General features: G+C 44.0%; 1 protein-coding gene across 1 annotated transcript in view; it reads left to right on the forward strand.

Annotated features, from left to right (window-relative positions):
* CYFIP2 (cytoplasmic FMR1 interacting protein 2) overlaps nt 1–27,951 on the forward strand; it is a 127,888-nt gene that overhangs the window by 42,537 nt on the left and 57,400 nt on the right. The window contains exons 11-22 of the mRNA XM_036913222.2: nt 1,619–1,736; nt 4,103–4,222; nt 4,887–5,012; nt 10,559–10,725; nt 11,473–11,620; nt 13,836–13,910; nt 14,832–14,985; nt 15,977–16,133; nt 16,640–16,736; nt 19,550–19,626; nt 22,275–22,383; nt 24,211–24,330. Of these exons, the coding sequence (XP_036769117.1) occupies nt 1,619–1,736; nt 4,103–4,222; nt 4,887–5,012; nt 10,559–10,725; nt 11,473–11,620; nt 13,836–13,910; nt 14,832–14,985; nt 15,977–16,133; nt 16,640–16,736; nt 19,550–19,626; nt 22,275–22,383; nt 24,211–24,330 (1,468 nt within the window). The remainder of the gene's footprint in view (nt 1–1,618; nt 1,737–4,102; nt 4,223–4,886; nt 5,013–10,558; nt 10,726–11,472; nt 11,621–13,835; nt 13,911–14,831; nt 14,986–15,976; nt 16,134–16,639; nt 16,737–19,549; nt 19,627–22,274; nt 22,384–24,210; nt 24,331–27,951) is intronic.

Consider the following 27,951-nt stretch of genomic DNA (forward strand, 5'->3'; position numbering starts at 1 on the left):
GATTCCGTCAGAACACTGCGCCTGGCTGCAGGGGAGCGGCGGAGGGTGCTCTGAGCCCGTTTGCATCCGCCCTTTGCTGCCAGGGTTCAAAAGGGCTCAGAGCACAGCCACGCCCCTTCTCTGTCCCAGCGGTGACCCGCGCTGTCCACGGGGGCAGCAGGAGTGCCCCTTCCCTTGAGAAGGGGGAGGAATGGTCGGCCCTCAGCAGTGGCATCATTCATCCTCACCCTGATTCTCTCCCCAGGCTTTGTGTCCATGCCGTAAGTATGTCATCGAGTGTATGGTGTGGACAGTCCCACCTGTGAAGTGGATTCATGGCCTCACCTTAGGTCATTTTATAAACCACCATGTTCACTGATCTGTGTTAAGATCTGGGTGTCAGTGCCTCATGGCAGCCGGGGACATCTGCTAGCCATGGCCACCCCTTTGGTCTCTAGGGTTTTTAAGGAAGTTTCTTTATTGTATCTGTCCCAACACTGAGTGAATATGACTCTTCTATACTGAGGGGAAACTGTCTTTTAGCAAATAGTGAGGGTGGTTTGCTTTAAAAATATCTGGAGTGTCCTTGAATTCCACCAGCCTTGAGCCCCTGCAAATGAGTCTGACCAAGGAAAGCTGGGTTAGTGTCTTCAGAGCCCACTGGCTACCAGCATGTGAAGAGGTTTCCTAGGAAAAGCATGGAGTTAAGAATGCTGAACTCACTTCCTGCCTAAATTCTCAACACCCAGAGGCCTGGGTGATCCTATCCCCATCCCTACTCAAGTAACACCGATAAAAGTCATGCCAGAGCGTAAGCATGAGGAAGTCACCATTCTGAGCATTCGTGTGAGGGCCACTTCCAGGGCTCCTTTTCAGGTATGGCATTCTTTCCAAAGTGTTAATCTGCCTTATTTGGTGCCCATGCTTAGTCTGTCTACTAGATGGCAGGAGAGGGTAGAGGGGGGCTGCCTCTTCTCTCTTGGGGAAGGAGAGAACCAGTTTTGTTCACTGATTTCCTCTCAAATTTAGGTTGGCTTTCCCAATGACATCTTTCAAGGAATTTGGGGAGAAAGAAGAGAGGAAGGGGTAAGAAAAAGAGAAAGGGGGAGAGAGAGAGAGAGATGGTGTGCCAGCAATGCCTCTCAGCATGAGCTTGGTATCCCGCACCGTGGAGTGCTTCCACATTGAAGGTCACTGTTGAAAAAGAGGCACAATGCCTTCAGGTTTCCATAGGCCCCCTCCAAAGCCAGCTTCAACCACAGTATGTCAGTGCCGACAGGGTCAGTAGGCAGGTTTCGGAAGGTCGCCCATCTTGCTTTTTCTTTGCTCGGGATCCAGCCCTTTGTAGCCCTAGAGAGGCTGCAAGTCCCTCCTTGCTCACATAACTGGTAAGTACCGTGGACACCAGGTATCTGGAAAAGCCTGTGCTTGGGACTCAGAGAAGGAGAAAGGGCTCTTCCACTCAGCCCTCGGTCCCCACAGCAGGCTGTCTTGCTGGTGGCTGGGATACCTCTTGGTTCCACCCAGGGGAGCTGACCACATTGGCTGAGCACCAGGAGCAACTAGTGAGTGGAAGGAGCCTGTCCCACCCTGGCATCTAAGGCCAGGACCCACACCGATCCCATGATTTTCTGCCCAGGTGGACATGCACACAGAGCAGCATCAGCCCCCAGTACAACATCTGTGAGCAGATGGTTCAGATCCGGGATGACCACATCCGCTTCATCTCCGAACTTGCTCGCTACAGCAACAGCGAGGTGAGCTTGCTCTGGCTGCTGGGATGGAGGTCCGTGTGGGCCCAGGGTGGTAAGGGGTAAGGACCAGCCAGGAAAGAAATGATCACTGGGAATGAGGAGACTAGGAATGAGGGAATACACGTTGGAGGCGGGAGGGCAAAATGGCCAAGAGCATGGAATTCCGAGCTAGGCAGAACTGGATTTGATTCTGGTTCTGCCACTGACCTTCACAATCTATTCAACATCTCTGTGCCTCAGTTTTCTCCTGCAAAATGGGAGTAATAGTGTCCACAGGGTTTCATTGAGAAGATTAAATGATATGATGCATGGAAAACACATTATGTCTAACAAGGTAATGGCCCAGTAATTGTTTTATACATGACTCAAACCATCTCAATCCTGGACGGCAAGAGAAACAAACAGTTCTGAACTCTCATGCTCATAACACCATCTAATATTTTTAAACTACACAATAGTAAATGATCCTTGTAACAAGTCAGAAAATATAGTTAGAGACAGAAGGCCATAAAAATCTCTTGTAATCCCACTAATTACATTTTTACTGGCATTGAATTCTTCTTCTTTTTTTAATATGGAAACATGATCAGTGCATAAACCTCAGAAAAATATAGATATGCAAAAGAAGAAGGATCAGTCACGTAAAATCCTACCACCCAGAACCAACTGAGATTAGTATTTGAGTTTATATATCCTTTTGGATCTCTTCCTATATAAACCCTTCTAGTAAGTCTATATGTTGATCAATGAACACAGGTCCCTAATTTGAATTCCTTTATTACCTGGCAGGTCTCCTGGATGACTCTGCATATCCCATGTTTGGTCACTGGTTCCACCAGTGTCTGGAAGCCCTAGTGCTCAGGCTTTCCAAACCCAAATGCAGAATATAACTTTGACCACAGGGCAATGTATTTGAAATGAGGACAGTCGGACAAATGAAGGTGGTGCGGCCATTACATGAGTGGCCCACACTTTTATGAGACCCGGTCTTGGAAGGCACGGACCAGGGTCACACCCACACCTTTGGCTTTCTTACCCATGTACCATCAGCTGAACTGAAGCTATGGGAATTATTTAAGTGCTGGGGCCTCCTCCACACCTTGTCAAGCTGTAGTATATCTAAGAATGAGTCTGGCTCAAAGTTAGTTTTTAAACTATACACTCTATATGTGGGTCAGTACAGATGCTTGTCATTGTTCACAGAGGTTACGTTCTGTAACGTGGCCACAAGCACTGACTGAGTGAATACTGAACCTGGGCTCTCAGACAAAGTGCAGGGTTAGGTTCCTGTGAGCCTCTGCTCATGACGTTGTCATCAGCCAATCAGTATATAAGCTTGTTTTATGTGTGTTTCTGTTTAAAGACACCTCAATAATACATATTTTGATTCATTAGCATTCACTCACAGCCAACAGTGTTATATCTCACACCAGAACGGTGCTTATTTTTAGCACGTGCTTTCTCCCTAAGGCACGTGAGCACCTTCCTGCTCTCAGGAACACTAGGTGCACTTCAGCTCTCTGGTTGGGGCCATTTTCAACAGCAGAAACCCCAACAAGTAGAGAAATGAGAAAATGTGACTCTGCACAGACTGAGAAGACTGGATGAGCGCTGACATTAGAAGGCAGAGCGTTACCTCGTTCCACCTCACCTGGGGCCACTCTGCACAGGTCTGCACATGACCGTTAAAGTCCTAAGGATTAACTTTGAGATTATAAATAAATTTCAGTGAGTAAACACATTCACAAATACAGGATCCACAAATAATGAGGACCGGCTCTCTGTTTATGTGCACACTTATGTACATACTTATATACAAATGCCTGCGCATATGCACACACATGTACACACTATATTTCATTATGGACTATTACACAAATAGATGTCTTCATCGGTGCTTTTCAATCAGTGAGTCATGCCTAATTAATGAGTTGTGAAATCCATTTAGTAGTTTGTGGTTAGCATTTTTGTGTAAAATAGAACAGAAAACCAGGGGTTCCTATGTGTTAGGAGTAAAGATGTATCATGAAAAATGTTTTCTATTTATTTAATATCACTATGTGGGTATGTGTTATGAGTCACTACATGGTGCACACTTCCTCCTGTAAATTGTAGTCAAGAATGTTCGAAAGCTGCTGCTCCGCGATATACCAGGTGGTTGTGAGTGGAGCTCTGGCATTGCACCACCTGAGCCTGAACCCTCGGCCATCTACCAAGCACATGGCCTCCACAGGCACTTGTCTGAGCCTCAGCTTATCTATAAGGGGGTGTAACGCGAGAACCTCACTTGTACTGTTCTGGGGAGTCAGCGACATAATGTATGAAGGTGTCAGGCTCACAGGCAGCGGGGTGACAGCCGATGTTCCCAGGTGGTGACGGGCTCCGGGCTGGACAGCCAGAAGTCAGATGAGGAGTACCGCGAGCTCTTCGACCTGGCCCTGCGGGGCCTGCAGCTCTTATCCAAGTGGAGTGCCCACGTCATGGAAGTGGTAGGTGTCCTGAAGGCAGAGGGTCTGCCCTCCACTGCCCCCTCCACGCTGACCTCTGTTTACTGGGAATCTGCCTGCCTCTGCCTCTTCCCAGCACTCTTTTTTTTTTTAATTTTTTTATTTTGGTATCATTAATCTACAGTTACATGAAGAACATTATGTTTACTAGGTTCCCCCCTTCACCAAGTCCCCCCCACATACCCCTTCACTGTCACTGTCCCTCAGCGTAGTAAGGTGTTGTAAAATCACTACTTGTCTGCTCTGCCAGCACTCTTTTTAAACAGCTTTATTGAGCTATAGTTCACATCCCATACTATTCACCCATTTAACATGTAGATTCGCTGTTAGTGTATTCACAGAGTTGTGCAACCACAGTCGAATTCAGAATGTTTTCATCACTTCAGAAGAAGCCCTGTACTGTCACCCCCTGTTTCTCTATAAATTGCCCTATTCTGGATGCTTCCTGGAAGTAGAATCATCTAACATGCAGGTGTTTATGTGTGGCTCCTTTTACTTCATGTTTCCAAGGTCCATCCATGTTGTAGCATGGTTCAGGACATCTTTCCCCTTTATGGCTGCACACCACTCCCTCGCATGGGCACTACCACGTTTTGTTCATCCATTCATCTGATGGTGGGCGTTTGGGTTTTCCCACTCTCCCCAGTACTCTTGGAAGCTGGTCCACCCTACAGACAAGTTCTGCAACAAGGACTGCCCTGGCACAGCGGAGGAGTACGAGAGAGCCACACGCTACAACTACACCAGCGAGGAGAAGTTCGCCTTCGTGGAGGTGGGCGCTGACTCCCCAAGGCTGCTCTGCCCACCCCCCACCCAAGGCTGCTGCCCAGGGCCGATTGTGGGGGGTCCAGGAGCGGTTCCGAGCAAGGAGACAGCCTTGGGCCTTCTCGTGCGCGTGCCCTTCCTAGTCCTCCCCTGCCCCAGCTCCATCTCTGTCAAAATTTGTTACTGAGAAATGATAAGAAACTCATTCTGTTCTGAAAAGTCCAAAGGACAGTGTTCACTCCACTAAAAAAAAAAAAAAATGGGCAAAAGGAAACCAGCAGAAGAAATAAAGAAAATTGGCTGAAAGAGATAAGGAAAACACCCAAAGAGTGGTCAAAGAAGTACCAGTTGAAACTGTGATGAGATACTTTTAGTTTAACAGTCAGGATGAGAAAGACTGAGAAGATTGCTGATGCCTATTGCTGGTTGAGAGTGGGAAATAGCCTTAGATACTTTGGAGGCCAGTCTATATCTTACAGGCTTTCTACAAGGGCAATCTCATCATACGTATTCAGATTTTTTAGTGAATGTGCCCTTTAGCCCAGGAGTTCTGGAAATATATTCTAGGGAACTAAGCTAACTGCAGAGACAGCTGTACCCAGATATTTATCACAATATTGTTTATAATACCAGAATATGTAAGACAATTTAAATGTCCTTTACTGTGGGACCAGGTGAAATAATGAAGGCACATCAATATCATTGAATACTATGCACCCATGAAAATGGATGGACTGCCGTGAAAATATATGCATGGTATATTGTTAAGGTAAAAAGAAAAAAAGTTAAAGAACAGCATATAAAATGATCCCATTTATACTAAAATTAATATACTTCTGCATGTTTACTGAAAACTAAAATATCTAAGTATTGACATTTCATATACCAAACCATTAATGGTACTAGGGAAATGGTACTAGGGTCTGCAGGGAAAACTTAGTTCTTCTTTATAACCTTCTGAATTTGTTTGTGTGATTACAAAAAGATATCTGTTTTGGAGGGAAAAACTCATTCACTCTAGGTTGTGAGTGACAGCTACCTGTTTCATGACCATCTGAAGCCTACAGTCAGAGTCCTGGATGCTAGCCCTGGGCCCAAGGCCAGTTCATCTCAGCCTCAGCTTCCTTACCTGTCAAATGGAGCTGATAATCTTTACCCACTTCCATCCCAGGGTTATTGAGAATCAGACAGTCGTTGTCAAAGGAGATCCTAATGTAGATGAGCTGGGAAAGTGGCAGAGGGTCATACACATAAAGGGGGTAGAGTTGTTCTTAGCATCTCTCTCAGCTGCACTTCAAAGGACTGAGGCTCAGTGGTACAATTCCAGGAGGAGACAGGTTGTGATTACGCTTGGCCTTGCGCCAAGTGTCCCCTGATCCTCCTGGCATTTCCAGTGCTAATAGCCTGGAAGACAATCTCCCAGTCATAATTACTGGAAGAGAAAGTCATCCACAAGCCTATTAAAAAATGAGACTGATAGACAGGGAGGACATGCAACTTTGTAAAACTTTTCACCTTTCTTTCCTTAACGAAAGGAATACATATGCACTGGAGATAACTTAGAAAATGCTCCTCCTGACCCCATTCTGACCTTCACCTTCCCACAGCCTCATAAAATCATCTAGAGACAAATGACCAGTAACATTTTGTTGCATCTCTTTCTAGTCCTTAATTTACTGTACATAGAGAAGTTTTTTAATTTTCATTAGTAAAATGTAAAAAAATTTTTAAAAAGAAATAGAATTCTTTATAGCATTTAACAAAAATAAAACAAGTCAAAAGTAGTAACCTGCACCCAGATTCCCAAAATAGGAAATCATCTTTCACCTTGTTAAGCTTTTTCTTCTGGTATTTATCTCTATATATTTCTAAGTAACAGGCTTATGGGGCTATTTCTTGGTTTTCAATTTATGGCATTTTCTATTGATTTCTTAACTTTGGGAGAGAATGATTTAGCTCACTCATCTCTAGCCCATCACATATATGCCCAGTTCTCTTCCCACATCTACCCAATGTGGTAATTGCACACTTTTTGATTAAACCAGTAGTTTCTTTGTACTGCTGTAAGCAAGTGATTGCTGTTCATCGAGTCATGTGGTCTAACATGAAGACATTTCTTTTCTTGTACAACTTTTGTTTTTCCTAGAGTTAACAATGACTTATTGTTTTGTTTGTTCAGTTTTCTATGAACCTATCCAAAAGGAGTACACCAACCAAAGTAAACTTCTAATGAAATAGTCGATCACAATCATTATTTCAGGATTTTTTTTTTCCTGGATCCATTCCTGCTAAAGTCCTTTTTCCTTCCTTCCAATCTGCATTGTTTGCCTCTAGACCTGCTGCCCAGCCTCTGATCTGAGATGCTTTCTCATCATTATCCTGGGAATTCCCTTTCTCTCTCTCCTGGGTTGGATACCAGGGCTTCCTGCTCCCAGGCTGATGGACCACATCCTCTAATAGGTCTCTAAGAAGGGGACTATGCGCCAGAATTTGTTTGAGATCTTGAATATCTAAAAACATTTTACCTTTAACTTCACTTATACTTTGGCTATATGTAGAATTCTGAACTATTTTTTTTTCCAGGATTTTGAAGGTATTATTCCATTGTTTCCTGGTTTCTACTGTTGCCATTGAAAATTTGGATTCTGTTTTAATCCCTTATTCTTTGTGTTCTTTCTCTGTGTATTTTTTTAATAATAGCTTTATTAAGATATTATTCAGGTACCATGAAATTCACCCTTTTAAAGTGTACAATTAAGTTATTTTTAGTGTACTCGGTTATGCATCCTGTACCACTACCTAATTTTATGACATTTTTGTTACCCCAAAAAGAAACCTATACCCATTAGCAGTCATTTCATATTCCTTTCTTTACTCCTGGCCTCTCGCCACTAATCTCCTTTCTGTTTCCATAGACTTGCCTATTCTGGAGATTTCGTATAAATGGAATCATATACTGTGTGGTTCCTTGTGCTGGCTTCTATCACTTAGTGTGATGTTTCAGGGTTCGTCTATGCTGTAGCATGTACCAGTACTTCATTCCTTTTTAGATGAATAATATTTCATTGTGTGGATATGTCACATTTGTTTGTATATATTCATAAGTTGGTGATATTTGGATTGTTTTGACTTTTTGGCTATTATGAATAATGCCAGTATGTGTATTCATGTACAAGTATTTGTATACAAATATGTTTTCATTTCTCTTGGGTATATATCTAGGATCGGAATTGCTGGATCATGGTAACTCTATGTTAAAAATTTGAGGAATTGCCATATTGTTTTTCAAAGCAGCTACGCCATTTTACAGTTACACCAGCAATTTATGATGGTTGCTTAGTTTCTTCATATCCTTGCTGTAACTTAATGTCTTTTTTATTTTGGCCTTCTTAGTGGATGTGAAGTAGTTTTCCATTGTGATTTTGGTTTGCATTTCTCTAGTGACTAATGATATCGAGCATATTTTCATGTGCTTGTTGGCCATCTGCATATCTTCTTTGGAAAAATACCTATTCAAATCCTGTGTTTATTTTTTATTTGGAATATTTGTCTGCTGTTGAGTTGCAAGAGTTTTATATATTATGGATGCAAGTCCCTTCTCAGATATATAATTTGCAAAAATTTTCTCCATTCCACGGGTTGTCTTTTTACTTTCTAGGTGGTATCCTTTGAAACACAGAAATTTTTCAATTTTGATGAAGTCCAGTCTAGTTTTTCTTTTGTTGCTTATACTTTCAGTGTCATATTGAAGAAACCATTGCCTAATCTAGGATCTCAAATATTTACTCCTATTTTCTTCTAAGATTTTTATAATTTCAGCTCTTACATTTAGATCTGATCCATTTTGAGTTAATTTTTGTATATGATGTCAGAAAGGATCCAACTTCATGCTTCTGCATGTGGATATCCAGCTATCCCAGCATCAGTTGTTGGAAAGAGTGTCCTTTCCCCACTGAATTGTCTTCATACCCTTGTGAATCAATTGACTATAAATGTAAGGGTTTACTTCTGAACTTCCAATTGTCTTTCATTGATAAATGTCTATCTGTATGCAAGTAGTAGTAAGCTTTGTAGTAAGTTTTGTAATTAGGAATGTGAGTCTCCAACTTTATTCAGCTTTTTTCTCTGTAGAATTTTATAATCTCCCCTCTTTATCCTTATTTTTCTGAAATTTCACAGTGAGGCCTCATGATAAAGGCCCTTTGGCCTTTATTGCTTTGGATACTAAATAGGTCATTTCAGTGTGGAAATACATGTCCTTCTGGTCTGGGAATTTCCTTGTATTTTAATTTTGGTAATTCCCTCCTATTTTCTCTGTTCTCTCTGGGTTTCCTATTTGTTAGCTCTTGGACACCCAGGATTTAGTGCCTAATTTTCTTACCTTTTCTATCTTATGTCACTTGTCTTTGTTCTCTTATTATATGTCACTTGTCTTTGTCTATGAGATCCTTCATTAAATTCAACTTCCAACTCTATTGCTATTTTTAATATTGTGTATCACGTTTTTAATGTCCAAAAGCCCCATCTTGTTCTCTGATTATTCCTTTTTTTAAAGTACTCTGCTCTTGTGTTGTTGTGTTGTGAATATGATTATCTCCATGAGGATAGTATAGTGTTTCTGTAATCAGCTTTATTGAGGTATAATTTATATTCAATAAACTGCTTCCATTTAAGGTGTAAAATTCAGAGTTTTTACAATTGAATATACACCTGTGAAACCAGGACTAGAGAATGTGACTTCCAGCCAAAGCCACACCAGACTCCTATTCCATCCCATTAACCTTACCCACTGGGAAAGAGGTAAAGCAGTTGCAGAAAAACATGCCCTGCTCCCTTGGGATGGGGAGGGGATGATTACTGCAAGGAGAAGATGGGAACTCTGAAGAGAGGGCACACACCACACAGGCAGACAAAGCCCAGAGGGAGCACCAAGGTGAGGCAGGCCGCACTCATCACAGACACCTGTCTCCCCGTCTCTGCAGCCATGTAAGGGGCCAGGGAGGAGGTAGATAAAAGGACGAGGCTTCCCCCTACCTGAGACTTTGATGGGAATCCTATTTCCATAGGAAGAAGTCCTACAGACTCAAGCAGCAACTGGTCAAATTATTTCAAAAGCAAAGATTGTAAAAATTTTATAGAAAATTTTATGGTGAAAAAAAGTTCTATTTGACATGGTTTGGGGGTGCCTGGTATGTGAAGAGACTTCCAGAAGTCAGAGTGATACTCAAAATGTGGTCCATGGGCTGGCTGCCATTTGTCACCAGTCAGCAACAAGCTGGGGAGCTGGCGCCAGAGTGAAATCAGCTGCTTCGTGAAGCACACTGTTAGTTCAGCTGACATCTCTGTTTAGCAGGACTTGCTTGATGAAGAAGTAGTGTGGTCGTTTCTGTTCTGGCTCATGGTTCTTACGTAGCTATGAATTGGCACCTTGAGTAGCTCTGGCCTCGTGCTTCTAGGTGTGTCACACAGCACCTTCCCTGCAATGTTGTGAAGGGCGCTGGACAGACAGGTGTGCCGAGGCACAGTGCCTGACCTTGATCTGTACCTGGCCAGGTGATCGCCATGATCAAAGGCCTGCAGGTCCTCATGGGCAGGATGGAGAGTGTCTTCAACCAGGCCATCAGGAACACCATCTACGCAGCCCTGCAGGACTTTGCCCAGGTGACGCTGCGCGAGCCCCTGAGGCAGGCCGTGCGGAAGAAGAAGAATGTCCTCATCAGGTGAGCCTGCAGATGGCCCTTTGCAGGGGCACCTCAAAAACCAGGGCTGCTAGGTGCAGGCCACAGAGGAAGGTCCTGCTTCAGTCAGCTTGCAGATCCTTCCAGTAAGTTCCAGCAAGCTCTGTAAGAGGGTTTCTTAGGAGATTGGTGATTTGAAATGAACTGAGCCTCAGTCTCTGGGTCTGAGGCCCATATCCACCACTGCCTAGCCAGGGGCACTTAGTGAAGTTCCTGACCTTCTCTGAACCTCAGTTTCCCTCATTTGTAAAATATGGATGATAATGATACTTACTTCTTGGGCTATTGGAATGATAAAATGAGATAATCCATGTGTAGACCTAAAAACAAAGCAGCATGGAATAAGTATGCAACATAAAAACTGTTATTAAACTTTAAATATAGAGATTTAATTGGATTAATGAGACATCCCTGTAGACAGAGTTAAAATAGCTATCCTGCCTCATTCAAGTTCTCTCCCACTGTGTGAGCTCAGAGCTGAGTTCTCAGACAGCCAGTATTAGAATCCCTGGGGTACTGTTAAAATGCAGACTTATAGACTGAACCTCCTATCAACCTCCTATCTGTTAAGTAGCATGCCTAGAGGTGGGGCCCAGGAATGAGCACATTTCACAAGCACCTGGGATTCTCAGACAAGTGGTCCTGAGCTCCACAGACTCTAGAATCAGGCTTGCAGTGCCTCCTTCCAATGGTAAAGTCTAGTCTGAGTATCGGTTCTTCTTTTCCCAGTGTCTTGCAGGCAATTCGGAAAACCATCTGTGACTGGGAGGGGGGCCGAGAGCCCCCCAATGACCCGTGTTTGAGAGGGGAGAAGGATCCCAAAGGGGGATTTGAAATCAAAGTGCCCCGGCGTGCCGTGGGGCCCTCCAGCACACAGGTAAGGAGCTCTAGGCGCAGGCCCGCTCCGTTCGCTCAGGCCACTCAGGCCTTAGTGGGTCATCCTGGCTGGACCGTGGGGCAGCGGGGCAGGGGGTCCTCAGGCAAGAGAGGCAGGCACAGGCAGCTGCTCTAGTCGTATTCTGCCATCTGGTTTTGATAACAGGAGGGAGGATCACTGGCTTAAGATTCTGGAGACCTGGATTCTAGTCCTGAATACCTGTGTGACCTCGGGCATGTGACACAATCTCTTTGTGCCTCAGTTGTCTAATCTGGCAAATGGAGGTAATACCAGGATTGGCTATCTCCTACAGGTTCCAAAGTGTAGGAGGCCTTTAAAGTGGCATCGACATGCAGCTATCCTGTCCTTCAGTGAACCCTGGCCCCTTTCCCTGCAGTGGCATCCTAGCTTGGGAATTCACAAGTTCTTCCTCTGACTTGCTGTGTGATCTTGAGCAAACACCTTAACCTTCTGCGCTGTGATTATTTTCTCCGTTAAATGAAAACTCTGGATGATATCATGTTACTGATAAAACACCCCTTTAATCATCCATAACATCCAAAAAAGCATTAAGTATTGAAAGCCCTTGTCCCTTTAGAGAAAGTCTAATAATCAGAGATAATTCAGAGTTGCCACCAGCGCTTCTAAACAGCAAGAGGTTGCCTGTGGTTTATCCAAAGGAATAGTAAAATTACAGAAAAAAAGTATAAAATTTGAGTATCTTAAATCCTTGCCACTTGCTTAAAAATAAATAGTTTCTGGTAGGTTTTTTGAGGTTGGGATAAAGCATGTGGGTCCACTGCAGCTTTTCAAGGGTTTTACAAGCCCCAGAAGGCCCACACTGGGAACTCCCACTTGTTCACACCCCATGAGCCCCAGACTGGGAACTTCCACTTCACATGACCTGTAAGCTCTGCAGTCCTGAATCTGGGACTCACCTGAGGTGAGCTGCCTGAGGCCCACCCTGACCCTCCTTTGTGTGTGTGTCTGTGTCTGGGCACGGGGGTGGGGAGGAGGGACAGAGGTAAGGTGGGTTCTCAGCTCTGTCACTGTCACTTCCCTTGGCTTCACAGCCCAGTTTGCACTAAACTTGCCTGCTGGTTGTGGAACATCCTGAAGAAGCTTCTGCAAACAGTTCTGTGTAATGTTAAGGACCAGGGATCTTTCCAGCCTAGAATGCCCCGAAGGGGCTGAGCAGGACATTTAGGTGTTTCTATAAGAAAGGAAGGAAGAGGAAGAGACAGACAAGGCAAAAGAGAAACTGGAAAAGAGGAGGATAAGAGAGGGGGGCCAACAGGCAAAGAGAATGAGGGAAAGAGAGAAGTGTTCAGAGGGGAATGTGAGCGGCAGTTAAAGCCCCACCCTCAACAGCACCAAGTCAGGCCAAGTGGCCCAGACACATTTAATAGTCTCCTAGAAAGTCAGAGCCAAAAGAGCTCTTAGAGACAAACCAGTCCAGACCCCCCGCCCCATATTTTACAGATGGGGAAACTGAGGTCCAGAGAGAGGAAGTGACTTGTCCAAGTCACAAGGTGAGTCACAAGTGGAGGTGGGACAAGAACCCAGGTCTCCTGACTCCCACCCCAGGACTACTCCGTTAGGGCCTTCAGAGCATGGTAGACATGGGCATCTAGCATAGCTGGGATGTTGACCATTCTGGTGAGTTTAATGCTCTGTTCAATAAAAGTAGGTGGGAAAAGAGTTCCCCCTCTCATGGTTGAAACAGATTTTCAAATAGTTAGAATTTGATGCAAATAAGTCAACAGCACACAGATTGGACTTGATGGATCCCTTCTCTGAGGACTCCAAAGAATAGTGCTTCTTGATTCTTAGGGATGATCAGACATGTCCACGATGGGGTAACAGAGGGTAGACCTCTAATACACAGGCCACCATGCTAGTTCCTTCGCCGTAAAGGGAGCACTGGGGTAGGGGTGATGGACCACTCCTTTCTGTGGCCGCACTCCAGCCCCTTGCCTTGCGCGTGGTGGGTAAGGCCTAGAGAAGATGCAGACAGCAAGGACAGACGTGGTGGCAGAGGGAGGTTGGAGCATCTCAGAGGTGGTCGGCAAGTGGCCCCTAGCAGTCGCGGCGGCTTTCCCACCGTATACAATACCTCTTGCTTTTCTCTCTCTCTCTCTCTCTTCTCTCTCTCCCTCCTCCCTGTCTCTCCTGCCCTCCCATTCCCTCCTCCTCTCTCCTATCTATGTCTTAGGCCTGCCAGTGGTCCCCGCGGGCTTTGTTTCACCCCACTGGTGGCACACAGGGCCGAAGAGGCTGCCGATCCCTGGTATAACACCGCCTGGCTGGGTTGGTTGGGGTACCTTCTCCAGGAGGCAGCAGGAATGGACTAGCCTGGTTCCTCAAGGCCCCTTCCAGCCCTAAGATTCAAAGACAAATGGTGTGGAAAGATCTAGATTAGAACTTGCGCCCTTTGCATTTAAGGCCCTCTGTAAGTGGGAGTTAATTGTCTAGTGGGCCTGTGTAAGTACCACTCTTCACCCACCTTTCCACCCAGAATTTTGGCAGGCTGTGCAATGCAGCAGGCGCCACCAGATGGCGCCATCCCTCAGTAATGGATTGAAAATGCTGAGGGTCAGAAACTTGAGATGGTGGGGGGCTTGTTCTGACTATATCCCGTTTCACAGTTCCTCGAAGTGTTAGAGTTGAAAGGGACTGGTTTGAGAAAGCATCTGGTGCAACTTCCTCATATTAGCAGATAAGAAAACTGAGGCCCAGAGTGGGACTTTGTTGCCCAAGGTCACACAGCAAGTCAGCAGCAGTGCCTGGCCTTGAGCCTGTCTTTTGACTCTCGGGCCAGGGCTCCACCCACGGTGCCACTGTAGCCATTCAGTGAAGCAGGCAGTGACTCCAGAGTGACGGGGACTGAGGTTCTCCAACACCCACGCCCCTGCCCAAGCAGAGCAGGCAGGAACCTGGGCCTTGAACACCCCAGTATTCCTGGTCCACCTTCCCAGGGACGCTGTGGGCCCCAGGTAGAACTTCCTTCCTGGGCTGGCCAGTCTCCCTCTTGAAAGTTTACATGTTCCAAATTCACTTCTCCAACCCTAAACTGGTGCTTCTTGAGACAGTGCTTTTTAAGGGCAGACATCTGCAGGAAAAAAAAAGAAAAAGATAAACACAGCACAAAGCAACCTTCTCCCCAGGACGGAGGACCAGTCGCTGACCTCATCTCACTTTCTTTTTCAAGCTGTACATGGTGCGGACCATGCTCGAATCGCTCATCGCAGACAAAAGTGGCTCCAAGAAGACCCTGAGGAGCAGCCTCGATGGGCCCATCGTCCTCGCCATAGAGGATTTCCACAAACAGTCCTTCTTCTTCACACACCTGCTCAACATCAGTGGTGAGCTGCAGGGCCTGGGCGGTGGGGAGAGGGTGAGGGTCTTGGGTCCCAGAGCAACCGAGGTTGGTGGGCAACTAGGAAGTTGTACAGAGACATGGTAGTTGACCCAAAGGGGCACATTTTGCCACCAAGGAAAAAAACACACTTTCTGGTGGTCTCAAGGCCAGGGTCCTTCCAGCTTCCCTGATTCAGCTGCATTTGGCAGACGTTTTTCACTAATGTGCCACGAAGTCCCTTGGAGAGGGGGATCAAAAGCAGCAGTATACACAGACACGGGCAGGCCTAAGGCGGCCTTTTGCTCTGAAGTAGCAGTCCTTAGTCGGTCAGTGCTCCCTGCTCCCAGCAAAGGAAGCTCCCAGGCTGGACCCTGACCCCATGTCCCCATTCCTCTTGTTAGCAGGAACCCAGGGCAGGGTGGAGGGAGAATGCATCAGGGACATGGGAGCAGTACGCATCTGTTGGTACTGAAAAGAGTGGTCTTAACAAACAGTCCAAACTTCTCCACTGGAGAGCAGGCTAGGAAGGGCCTTTGAGGCTTCCCAGGGGTAAGGAATCCAGAATTACCACATAAATGGGGTCAGCAAGCCACAGTCCAGTAAAAGCAGGCGCTTGGGAACCTGTCTTGACACTGTTTCTACAGCAAGCACACCTTTCACGCTAAGACTGTGTGTTCTCAGGATGGCCTTGTAGAGGGATCGTGGAACTGTGGAGGCATCTGCAGCTGTGAAACCTCCCTGCCCTCCTCCCACCATGCACTGCCAGTCACTGAAGCTTAAGAAATGCTGTGTTCTCAAGAGATATTAGGCCTGCCTTCATGTACAAGAAAGTAGGATCTACTGTTCAACTCATAATTATGAGTACCTGTTATTTTTAGGTGGCTAGCTCAGTGATAAGAATAACACTAAAAGCAGTAAGTTAATAAAAACAGTAAGAACAAAGATGTTATGGTGCTTCGTCTGTGTAACACAAGGCTCTTCCCTTATGCTTTCAGAAGCCCTGCAGCAGTGTTGTGATCTGTCCCAGCTCTGGTTCCGAGAATTCTTCCTGGAGTTAACCATGGGTCGGCGAATCCAGTTCCCTATTGAGATGTCCATGCCCTGGATTCTGACAGACCATATCCTGGAAACCAAAGAACCTTCCATGATGGAGTAAGAGGCAGGACTGGGTCGGCAAGGAGGTTTCCAGAGTTCAGGGTAGTTGGCCAGCATGCTCTGTTCTTCCCAGAACTTCCCAGCTGGGGGGGAGTGCCCACCAGGGGGAGCACTCACGCCAAGGACCAGGCCACCCCGGGCCTGACTCAGCCTTGACTGCCCTTCCAAAGTTTTGTCAGTCTCCTAACAGCCGTGCTTGGAAAACAGTCGTCTCTGAGGGGCAGGAAGCTAATATCCTAACTGCCACCTGATTTTGTTTGTCCTGGACTAATTTTTTCAGGCCTTGGATTTATTAACATCATGGACTTTGTCCAGGCAGATTATAAAGTCAGCATTCCTACATGGAAGCTGGACACCTCGTAGAGCGCTGAAGGGGTCTCTTCCCCTAACTCTGACCTTGTTCATCTTTCCCCCCGACCCTTCGTATTTCCCAAGCAAGTATAAGTCTGCCCGAGTTAAGCGAGATCATCAGTAAGCTGCTGGCGCTGTTTCTCCTTCTTCAGGTACGTCCTCTACCCTTTGGATCTGTACAACGACAGCGCCTACTATGCTCTGACCAAGTTCAAGAAGCAGTTCCTGTACGATGAGATCGAGGCCGAGGCAAGTGATGTGCTTCTCCTTTTGTTCTCGTCGTTTTGTTCCCAGAGTCTGCACTTTTCGGATCTTTAGTTGTCGGCCCAAAGTGTGGTACCTTAGTCCGTTTGGGCTGCTGTAACAAAACACCACAGATGGGGCGGCTTATAAACAATAGAAATTCATTTCTCGCTGTTGTGGAGGCTTCAAGTCTGCGATGAGGGTGGGCGGGATCTCGCTCTTCTGGCTCACAGACTTCCCGATGGCCCCTCGATGGTGGGAGGGGTGCGGGGGCTCTCTGGGGTCCCCTTTATAAGAGCGCTGATCCCATTGGTGAGGGCTCCACCCTCATGGCCTAACCACATCCCAAAGGCCCGCCTCACCTGTGGGTATTCGGCTCTCATACTGATTTGGGGGGCCACAAGCATCCAGACCGTAGCATGGGAGATCGACGACTTACTCTGGAGCAGGATCTTTATGAGCCATGGTCATCAGAAATGACCGAGACCGGGGTGATGGTGCTTCTTTTTCAGATGTATTAAGGATGGCAAATGGTAGAGCCACATGGGTAAAATTAACTTTGTAATGGGTCTTTTGTGGTTGAATTACTTGGATAATAAGAAAAAGAATAGTAATATCACCTATCAATTATTATATATTTATCATTTTCCAGTCACAGTGCTAAGCACTGTATAAAGAGACATTTTAAATAATCTTTATAGCAGTTTAAAGTACATGCTACTATTTTACAGATGATATATCTGACAGAGTGGGCAAATATCATTACCTCAAGGTCACACAGCTTGCAGAGTCTCATTCTAATACTGGTAGGACCAAAGTAGCCATCCTCTCAGCTATTAAGCTGGTTATTAAGAGAACCACACAATAGCTTTATTTCTGTAATGGTCAGGATAAGCTAGGTTATGCTGCAGTAACAAATAACTGCAAAGTCTTAGTAGCTTGAAACCAAAGGTTTATTTCTCCATTATGGGTGCACTGGGGGCTCCTGTCGCCTTCACTCTGGGACCCAGCTGGACCATCGACTAGTTGCCACGGCAGGGGGAAGGTTAGGTGAATCACACTCTGGTACTTCAGGCTTCCACTTGGAAGTGAAATATGTGCTTGGTCAAAGCGAGTCACACAGCTATGCCTCCTTTCAAAGCAGAGCAAGGAGGTGTGATCCTTCCACGAGCAAGGACCGGAAACAGGAGACCAACAGCTCTATTGACTACTGACATAGCTCAGGTTTGCCTTTTGGAAACTGAAATGATAGTCTCTGCTCTACTTAACTGAACGTGGTTATATAAACACAGAGTGAGGCCAATAGGTAAAACTGCCATGCATAAGGCATTCTTGCTTAGAAAAGAGAGGCATGAATGTTAAGGATAAGCATCACCACCAAATTAGTTTGAAAGTTTATAAATTTCAAAGAAAATCTAGTAAAGACCCTGCTTTCTTTCTCAACCCTTCGATTTCGGTGGGAGTTGAAAACCTTGATGGACCCCAATGCAAAGCTACCCTCCTGAGCAGTACACAGAGTTGGGAAGAGAGATCCCAGAGGCAGGCTAATTGGTTCCATCTTGGCTTTAACAAGTCCATTTTCTGACACAATTTTAGTCATGGTTTCCAACAGGTTCAGTGCAAAAAAAAAAAGAAAGAAAAATAGCAGAGTATCATGTGTCCAAGTGAAATTTTTAATATAAATGAAAAGAAAAGCTACAGCCTGGGTCACACTTGATGGCATGGGGCAAAAGTATAAATTGAGATTCCCCCAGTTCATGGCCTTCTCCTTTCTCTTCCCATCTCCCAAATTCTGTTCTGCAAAGTGAAGGGCCTCACGTGCCTGTGTGTGAATACTCTGGCTTTGGCTACCACCCCTGCCCACAAGCAGTGATGCTTGGCCGACCATAGGCTCTAGGGGTGCACATACCCTCAGTGCAGTCTACTCTCAGGGATGAGTCCAGAGCAAAGACCACGCAGGCCCTGGGAGGGGCTTGGACCATTTGGGCAAAGATACACAAAGCTGGTTCTAGAAAAAGGAGCATGGGGTCTGAGTGGACACCCCACCTGGACCCTGCAGGTTCTTTGGAGGATGGCCACTAGGGACCCTGAAGCTCCAGACCCAAGATACGAAAGCTCTTTGAGTAAAGAGTTCACCTTATGGAGCTTGAAATTTGGTGAGAGAAGAATTGAAGAGGAATTACCTCCTTACGATCCGTGTCCTTCGATGTTATCCTGGCCCCCTTCTCCAGCTGTCGTCGGAGGGTTTGATCCTCTGTGTGTGATGTGAACTTCCCACCTGAGCATCACAATCTGCCACTGCTGTGATGAAGCCGTGAAATGGCAAGATGGTCCCATGTTCTTTCAGAAACTAAGATTTTTAAGCAAAGTTTGAAAAAGGTTTCTAAGTTTCTAACAACCATCACCTTTCTCATTTGCAAAGCAAGGTAAAATAGAATGAAAAGAAAAGACGAGAAAGCCTTTTTATTACAAGAGGTAACAGAGAGGCTGATAGGAGCAGTTACAGGGTACGAACAAAGGCCTACCTACTGTGCTCCCCTTGGACAGGCCACCTTGTAACTGAGGCAGGGGCCAGTGGGGGTGGGGCGGTTCCCTCAACAACTTTTTGAACTTTGCCTTCTCTGTGCCTAACTGAGGACCTTGAGAGCAAGGGACAAAACGTCCCAGACTTAGTTGGCCACAGAGTCTTTTTTTTTTCTCCTTCACAGCATTTTGCCCCACAACACTCATTACTGCTCAGCTGCCCTCTTTCTACTGCCTAAGTTTCTGTGATAAAGCTGGACAGACACCACTGACATTTCCTGCTTCCTCTTCCCCAGGTGAACCTGTGTTTTGATCAGTTTGTCTACAAGCTGGCAGACCAGATCTTTGCTTACTACAAAGCCATGGCTGGCAGGTATGAGAGCCCCAGGACTATGAGCCGTAAAGTTTCTAGATTGCCACCCAGAAGATAACGGTTTTCTGTTGCAAAACCTCCCTTTTTCTCTAGCACCTGAGAAATTTGGAGTGATTCCATGGGCCAGACTAGTTGCTAGAATATAGTGGAAAGGAAAATAGGCAGATAAGGTACTAGATCTCATGGAACTTACATCTAGTGGGGAAGACAGATACTAATAAAAAGGAATGCATGCACAGTGACAAGGGAGGTTACGTGCTCCCTATGAAGGGAAAAAGCTCATGGGAATTTGGGAATAGTAAACTGGAACTACTCTTTGGAGTGGGGAATTAGAAAGGCTCTCCTAAGAGTACTATTTTCAGCTCATATCTGAAGTTGATAGGAGTTGAGGAAACTAGGCGAAGGATGAAACAGGAAATAACAGGCAAAAGCAGCTACTTAAGCAAAGTCCCTGTGACAGAACAGTATTAATAGCATGCCTACATGGGAGGGCTGCCGAGAAGATCAGGATGAATCAGTGCATGTAAATGCCTCTTCACATATCACAAGGGGGACGGGTTGGATGCTAAAGCTGGAGAGGTAGGCAGGGCCCAGAACATGCACACCTTGTAGGCATTTATCCTAGGAGGAATGAATGGATGGTTTAAAAAGTTCAATAATGACCTAATTCAATTTTTATTTTTAAAAATTTGCTCTATTAAAAACATAAAAATGTGGATAATGGATTGGAAGTTAGCAAGAACCAAATATATGAATGCCAGATAGGAAGCCAGTGAAGAAGTCGGGGTAAGAGAGGTATCCAGTTTTAGAGGCTTACAGGCATTCCCCATCTGTGATGACTTGGAATTCCGGGGTTTCCAGAACCCATAACAGTACACTGGTCAGGCAAAACCAGTGTTCACCTTACTGGAAATCCAAATGTATAAACCCGTAACTTCAAATGTAGTTACTTATTTAAATTAATTTTCTTTCTGCAGAAAGGATTTGCTTCATTTTGCTTTTGACAGCTTTGATACATTTCAGATGGGAATTGATATGCAGAAGACATGAGATTCTATTAACACGGGCTGTCTATTAAATGAAGCAAAGGGCTCTTAATGATGGAAAGCATAGAAAGTATGTATTTAGAATTTGAGGGAAAGCAGAGAGAACATAGCCTTTCACAACCAGTCATTTAATAAGCATCTGGATTGAATACAATATGCTTAGCCTGGGCTTCCAGCTTCTCTAAGACAATTCTCATTTCAAATATGCTGTATAAACTAACTCAGCCTTGTCAAACCCTGGGTCCTCTGTGTGTTTAGTTTATCTGAAATATGTCCCTTAATCTATATCCATCCCTATATCAGTGGTTTCCAAAAATATGGGAAGTTGGGGGAAATTGAGAAAGGTTGGGAAAGTCAGGGAAAGCACAGGAAGGAAAGAATGATTTAGATCAGTGTTGCCCATTAGAAATGTAATACAGCCACAAATGTAAATGGAAAATTTGTAGTAGCCATATTTAAGGAAAAATAAGCAGGTGAAATTAATTTTAATAATATATTTTATTATACTTAACACTTATAAAATATAACTTCAATATGTGGTCAATATAAAATTACTAAAGAAACGATCTTCTTTTTTTCCCTAAGTTTTCAAAATCTAATGTGTATTTTACACATTTAACATATCTGAACTTGAACTGGCCACATTTCAGGTTCTTATAGGCTGATGTGGCTGGCAACTGCTCTCTGTATTGGAGAGGATAGATTTAGATGTGATTTTCCTGCTTAAACCTTTCAGTAGCTTCCAATTACATCTAGAAAACATCTAACCTCCTTAGTGTGGCTTACGTAGTTCCACATGGCCGCTGGATGACCTCCATAAATTCATTTTTGCACCATGATCTCCAGCATGCCCTGCCCTTTTTCCACAGTGGCCATTTTTCCTTTTCTCCAACATACCAAGCTAACTGTGCTTGAAAGGTTCTTCCCCCACATTTTTCCACTTTTAGCATTTAGGTCTCTGTCCAACAAAACCACTTCAGAGAGGCTTTTCCCTGACCTCCAAACAACAAATGATCCTGTTTTATTATTTTCAGAGAGGTTATTACTCTGCAATTCATGCCTTAGTATGAAAGACAGTCATAATACATCTAACTCAGAGAAATTGTTGTGAGATTAAAAATGACTATGTGTATGTGTATGCGTGTTGGAGCACATGTGCAGGCCTGATAAGTAATAAATACCATGCAAATGTTTGCTATTGTCTGGGGTTCCTCTATCCCTCCTCCTCTTCTTTATTTAGTATCAGTCTCTCCTCACTAAAAAGTCAGCTCTATGAGGACAAGAACTTTGTATTTCCATACCTGGAATGTTTCCAGGGGTATATGGAGCGCATCCGCAGTTGCTTTTTTGATAAATGAATAAAAAAGGACAGTGGCTAACTTCTGTGTTCCCTGTCTTTAATTTGGAAATTCTGTTTCACGTTGAGCTTTCATGGCTGAGAAGAGATTTGAAGAACTTTGCTCTAGAGCAGAAAAAATAATGTTTAAATACATGAGAGCACTGCATAAGTAGACCCTCTACTCTGAAAAACATGTGGCTGGGTGATGGAAAACCATTCACTGTCATGTTTAATGAATTTTTTTTAACTTTTCTCCCTTCTAGTGTCCTGTTGGATAAACGTTTTAGGGCTGAGTGTAAGAATTATGGAGTCATCATTCCGTACCCGCCGTCTAACCGCTATGAAACGCTGCTGAAGCAGAGACATGTCCAGGTATGGTGATGAAATCCACCGGGCAGGTGGTAGGCAAGTGAGAGTAGCTGCGGAGTTACCTTAGAGACCAGGAATCAGGCTGTGCACTGTGTGCCCTACATGTCGCCTGTGTGGCATAGGTGCAATACCACCTCACAATCTTACAAACAATAGAGGCATTGACCTCCTTTGGCTCAAGTTCTAGGCTTCTCAGCCCATCTGCAACTCACCTCTGGCGGGTAGTGGCCCCCAAAGCCTTTGTCTTCCCATTGCAAGCTGCAGCCCACATCCTTCAGTTGGGACTGTGGCTCAGAAATGGGTAAATCTCTCCCTGAACAGGGCCCAGTGCAGGTCTAAGTGAAGGTGGGCTGTGGGGCCTTTGCAATGAAGCACATCAGTCTAACCCCAGGGTAGAAATTACAGTTTGTTTTTGTGGAGTTGGTTTCTGTAAACATTTGGCCCCAGAAATAGAGGAAATGCTACCCAGAGAAACAGATTCCTGCTTGAAATTGTTAACATGGGCCCGGCAGACAAAATAAGAGATGCTCCAGCAGACTTGGTGCTCTACCCCTACGCCCTGCTGTCAGCCAAGCGGTGGCGAGGTGGCCTTTATGCTGTGTTCTTGGCGTGCTTATTCTGTGGTCCAGTGTTTGTGGAGGAGAATCAGCTGAAGGGGCAGGGCCACAGCGGAGAAGATTCCCTCGATGAAAAGGAAAGGATCACACTGGAAACCCTGGACATTCCCATTGCTGTGAGAAACCCAAGGGAAATGAATGGGGAATCAAAAGAGAAAAACATTTTCACCTCTGCCGGCAGCAGGGGATCAATGAAAGCTTTCCTCCAGCCCCTCAGAAAATGAACAGCTATCATTGCCAATGCAGCGAGAATTAGCCACGGGATGTTAAATACTGAGGGGCTTATGTGTGCTTGAGATCACTGTAAGGGGCCCTGTCAGCTGGTAGCAAATCTCTCCCCAAAGGGAAGTAGGAAAAGATAAAACTGTTAAGAATAATCCTAGAGCATGTAGCAAAGTGCAGCACACACAGCAAGTGCTCAATAACTGTTCGTTGCTCTCCGCACAGCATCTGGGATAATGCCCATGTGCACCCCTGTGGAAATTATGTTAGCTGTATTTTCCATCCTATAATCAGCCCTTCATCATGTTTTAAAATCATCCCCATAAAGGGATACGAGGCCCTTGCTGGAGGGGGCTGTTGTTCCCTGGTGACTGAATTAGGGCACAGGGCAGATGCAGGAAGGACTTCAGGGCTAAATTTAGGGGGTTCCAGAGCCCATCCTGAGCCTCTGCTACAGTCTGAATGAATTGTATTTTTCCTCAACTTTTTGTATTTCAGACCTACAGGAAAGCTGAAAGAATAACACAGCACATAACATACTATGTAAAGAGATTCATGATGATTGTTGTACCACATTTGCTTCACTTTCTCTTGTTTATGTTTTTTCTCTCACACACACACAGTAAATGTACAGTAAATGTATATATTTACAGTACATATAAATCATTTACATATATATATGAAATTAACATTAAAAATTTGTTGACATATATATACTTTTTTTTCTTTGCCTTTTGAGAGTAAGTTGCAGTCATCATGACACTCTGCTCCTGAATAGCTCAGCACATCCCTCCTAAGAACAAGGACGTTCTCTCCTAATCAAAACAAAATTATCATACTCAGGAAATTTATTGATGCTGTTTTCTGCATGGAGTTCCCATTTATGTCTTTTATACTTTTAAATCAATTTCCTATCATTCATTGTATCTAGCTGTCACATGCCTTCATGAACCGTTCTTAAGTAACTTTTCTCTTTCTCTCCCCCTTCCAGCTCTTGGGTAGATCAATTGACCTGAACAGACTCATTACCCAGCGCATCTCTGCCGCCATGTATAAATCCTTGGACCAGGCCATCAGCCGCTTTGAGAGTGAGGACCTGACCTCCATTGTGGTAAGGGACTGGGGGCCTGTGGGAGTTCTGGGGTTCCTCAGACCAGAAGCTTATTTGGAGATGTTATTAATGTAGTCCTGAGCTAGTAAAGAGAAGCAGTGAGTCTCTTTCCCATCTGAATGGAACCAGAAAAATAAAGACTTTAAGAGAACAAGAGTAATTTTACCCTCATGATTGTCTGGGGAGTGGGAGTAATGGGGGATCTTGAAATCTCTAGAGATGGCCAACCTTGGGGCACAACTGCTTGTCCTTGAGAACTCTGCAGATCCTAGCAAGTTGGTGGGTGGTCCCTAAGAAGCTAGGGAAGGTTACACAACAGGGTCAGTTTCATGGGTGTGCGGTAGTATAGGGCCTGTAGTTGCTTTAATGCTCTGCTATGGCCATCTTGAAATTCTTAATAATTTTTTAACAGGGGTCCTTACATATTCGTTTTGCACTGGGACCTGCAAATTACATAGTTGATCATGATGCACAAGCATGGAAGAGGCCTATTCCTATCCCTTATTGATAATCAACACTTTGAGTCACTCTCTGCTAATCCTCTCCAAGAATTAGAATAAACTTGACTGATCAGTCTTTTTAAGTGAATTAGCAAAAGATTCAATGCTTTCAAAAGCAGATGTAATGAGAGAAACAGAAAATCACCATTAGAACACCACAGTAATAATGGCTGTTGGCAAAGATCCAGCAATGGATGCTAAAATCAGTGGACAAAACTTTGAGAAAATATCTTATGATTCTTTTTATGATGATGTTCCTAGAGCAGTCATATTCATAGACAGAGGATGGAAGGGTAGTTGCCCAATAATGGAGAGTTAGTGTTTACTGGGGACAGCGTTTCAGTGGAGGAAGATCAGGAAATTCTGGTGATGGATGGTGGTGATGATTGCACAACAGTGCGAATGTACTTAATCCCATAGGACAGTACATTTAAATGTGGTTAAAATGGTAAACATTATATATATCTCAACCACAATTTAAAAATCACTACAAAATTTTTTTTAATTTTGAGAATAAACAGGATATTTGCATAATCTCAAACTATCTCCTTCAAGATATTTATTAGTAGCTTTACAGTGGGGAAACCTGGCAGAATCATCTTAACCAAGAATCAGAGATTGCTCTCACTAGTAATAAGATATCTTCATGTATCCCCTGATATGTATTTTTTGTTGTATCCTTGCCAAAATATATCATCTCTATCTAATCATGAGAACCAAATCGAATAGCATTCAAAAAAAAAAGTAAACAATACTTTTCAAAAGCATCCAGATCATAAAAACAAAGACTGAAAACTGTTAGAGATTGGAAAAGACTAAGGTCACACAACAACCAAATGCAGTGTGGGATTCTGGGTTGAATCCTAGAACAGAAAAAAGAGCCTTTGTAGAAAAACTGGTGGAATTTGAGTAAGGTCAGTCCTGTAGTTAATAGAATTGTACCCCTGTTCATTTCCTACTTTTGATAATGGTTGTGTTAAATGTTAACGTTGGGGAAACTGGACGTTATGGATATGTAGGAACTCTGCCATTTTCATTTTTCTGTAAGCCTAAAATTATTTCAAAATAAAGGGCTTTTGTCTTAATGTTCAAAGTGGTCAAAAGGAATTTTTTTAAGTGACTGAGAGCTAGGAGCTCTAGAGTCGCAAAGAACTGGGGTACTGTCCTGTCCTGGCCCTGCCACTTACTAGTTGGACATTCTTGGGCCAGATCTTCCACAAGCCTGTTTCCCCATTCACACAACAGAGGAAACACTAGAATCTACATCATAGTGTGGTTGTAAGGATGACATGAGATACTACTTGGAAAGAGCTTTGCATATCTCCTTGCACTTAATAAATAATAGCTTTTTTTTTTTTTTTTGTGAGGGCATCTCATATTTATTGATCAAATGGTTGTTAACAACAATAAAATTCTGTATAGGGGAGTCAATGCTCAATGCACAATCATCAATCCACTCCAAGCCTAATTTTCGTCAGTCTCCAATCTTCTGAAGCATAACGAACAAGTTCTTACATGGAGAACAAATTCTTACATAGTGAATAAGTTACATGGTGAACAGTACAAGGGCAGTCATCACAGAAACTTTCGGTTTTGCTCATGCATTATGAACTATAAACAGTCAGTTCAAATATGAATACTCATTTGATTTTTATACTTGATTTATATGTGGATACCACATTTCTCTCTTTATTATTATTATTTTTAATAAAATGCTAAAGTGGTAGGTAGATACAAGATAAAGGTAGAAAACATAGTTTAGTGTTGTAAGAGAGCAAATGTAGATGATCAGGTGTGTGCCTGTAGACTATGTGTTAATCCAAGCTAGACAAGGACAATAAAACATCCACGTATGCAGAAGATTTCTCTCAGAACAGGGGGTGTGAGGTTCTAAGCCTCATCTCTGTTGATCCCCAATTTCTCACCTGATGGCCCCCCTGCGACTGTGCCTGTCTTAGGTTGTTCCTCCCTTGAGGAATCTTACCCGTCTCTGGCTAACCAGTCATCTTCCGGGGCCATACAGGGAAATGTAAAGTTGGTAAGTGAGAGAGAAGCCTTATTGTTTGAAAAGGTTAGCTTTTTACTTCTTTGCATATTTATGCCCTGTGGCTTCTATGCCCAGCATTTGTCTTGAGGTATCTTTACCACTTGGAAGAATTATGATACTCGGTAAATTTGATATGAGGCACGAATTCTATTTAAGGGTTGCAATTAGGAAGGAAGAAGAAAAGCTATAGAAGTAGCAGGTGGAAGAAAACATGGGAAGATTGATTATTTCTTTGACATATCTTCTTGTAGAGTAACTTCAGCATGTATAGGTTTTAAGCTACTACTTAAATTGCACACACACATTAACATAATAGGAGTATAGTTACATAACCAAAGCATACCTGTAATTACCTTCCATCTCCAGTGAAACCAAGAAAACCAGTTAGGCACCTTAGGCCTTTGTGAAAACTTATCTATGATATGGTGGATATTGTCCAACTGAACTTGAACAGTCTGAGAGAAATCAGACAAATTAAAACAACCCATTCCTGGGGACTGTTCACATGCCATATGTTCTTTTAACAGTAAATAGTCTGTAGTTGTAAGAGTTTGGAGCGCTACAATTTGCACTTCTCCAAATTCTTGGTTGAGTTCCAACAGTATAGATCCAGTCAAATTTGTTGTTTTACTGTATGCACAGGCCAGCTTAGATATCTCCTTCCTCATTCCCATGGCAAGTCCAGGAACTGGTGGGATGAGTGCATCTACAGCTGTAGCAGTGCGTGGATCTTTGTTGGGGTTTTTTGATGATCATCTTCTGGCATGAGTCTTCCAGAGAGTGCTGATATTGGAAGTTCTTTTTCATATCGTATCTTAGTTCATTTTCGGGGTAGCCCAATTAGGCTTTGATCCTCTGTATAAACACAAACAGACCCTTTGCCTACACTTTTATATGCCCTTTATACCCTTGTGTAGAACTCGTTGGAGGATACCACACAGGAACTGCCCTTTTTTTTTTTTTTTTTTGCTTTGTTTTTGGTATCACTAATCTACACTTACATGACGAATATTATGTTTACTAGGCTCTCCCCTATACCAGGTCCCCCCTATAAACCCCTTTACAGTCACTGTC

Source organism: Manis pentadactyla, chromosome 2 (assembly GCF_030020395.1).
Source record: "Manis pentadactyla isolate mManPen7 chromosome 2, mManPen7.hap1, whole genome shotgun sequence".
NCBI lineage: Eukaryota > Metazoa > Chordata > Mammalia > Pholidota > Manidae > Manis > Manis pentadactyla.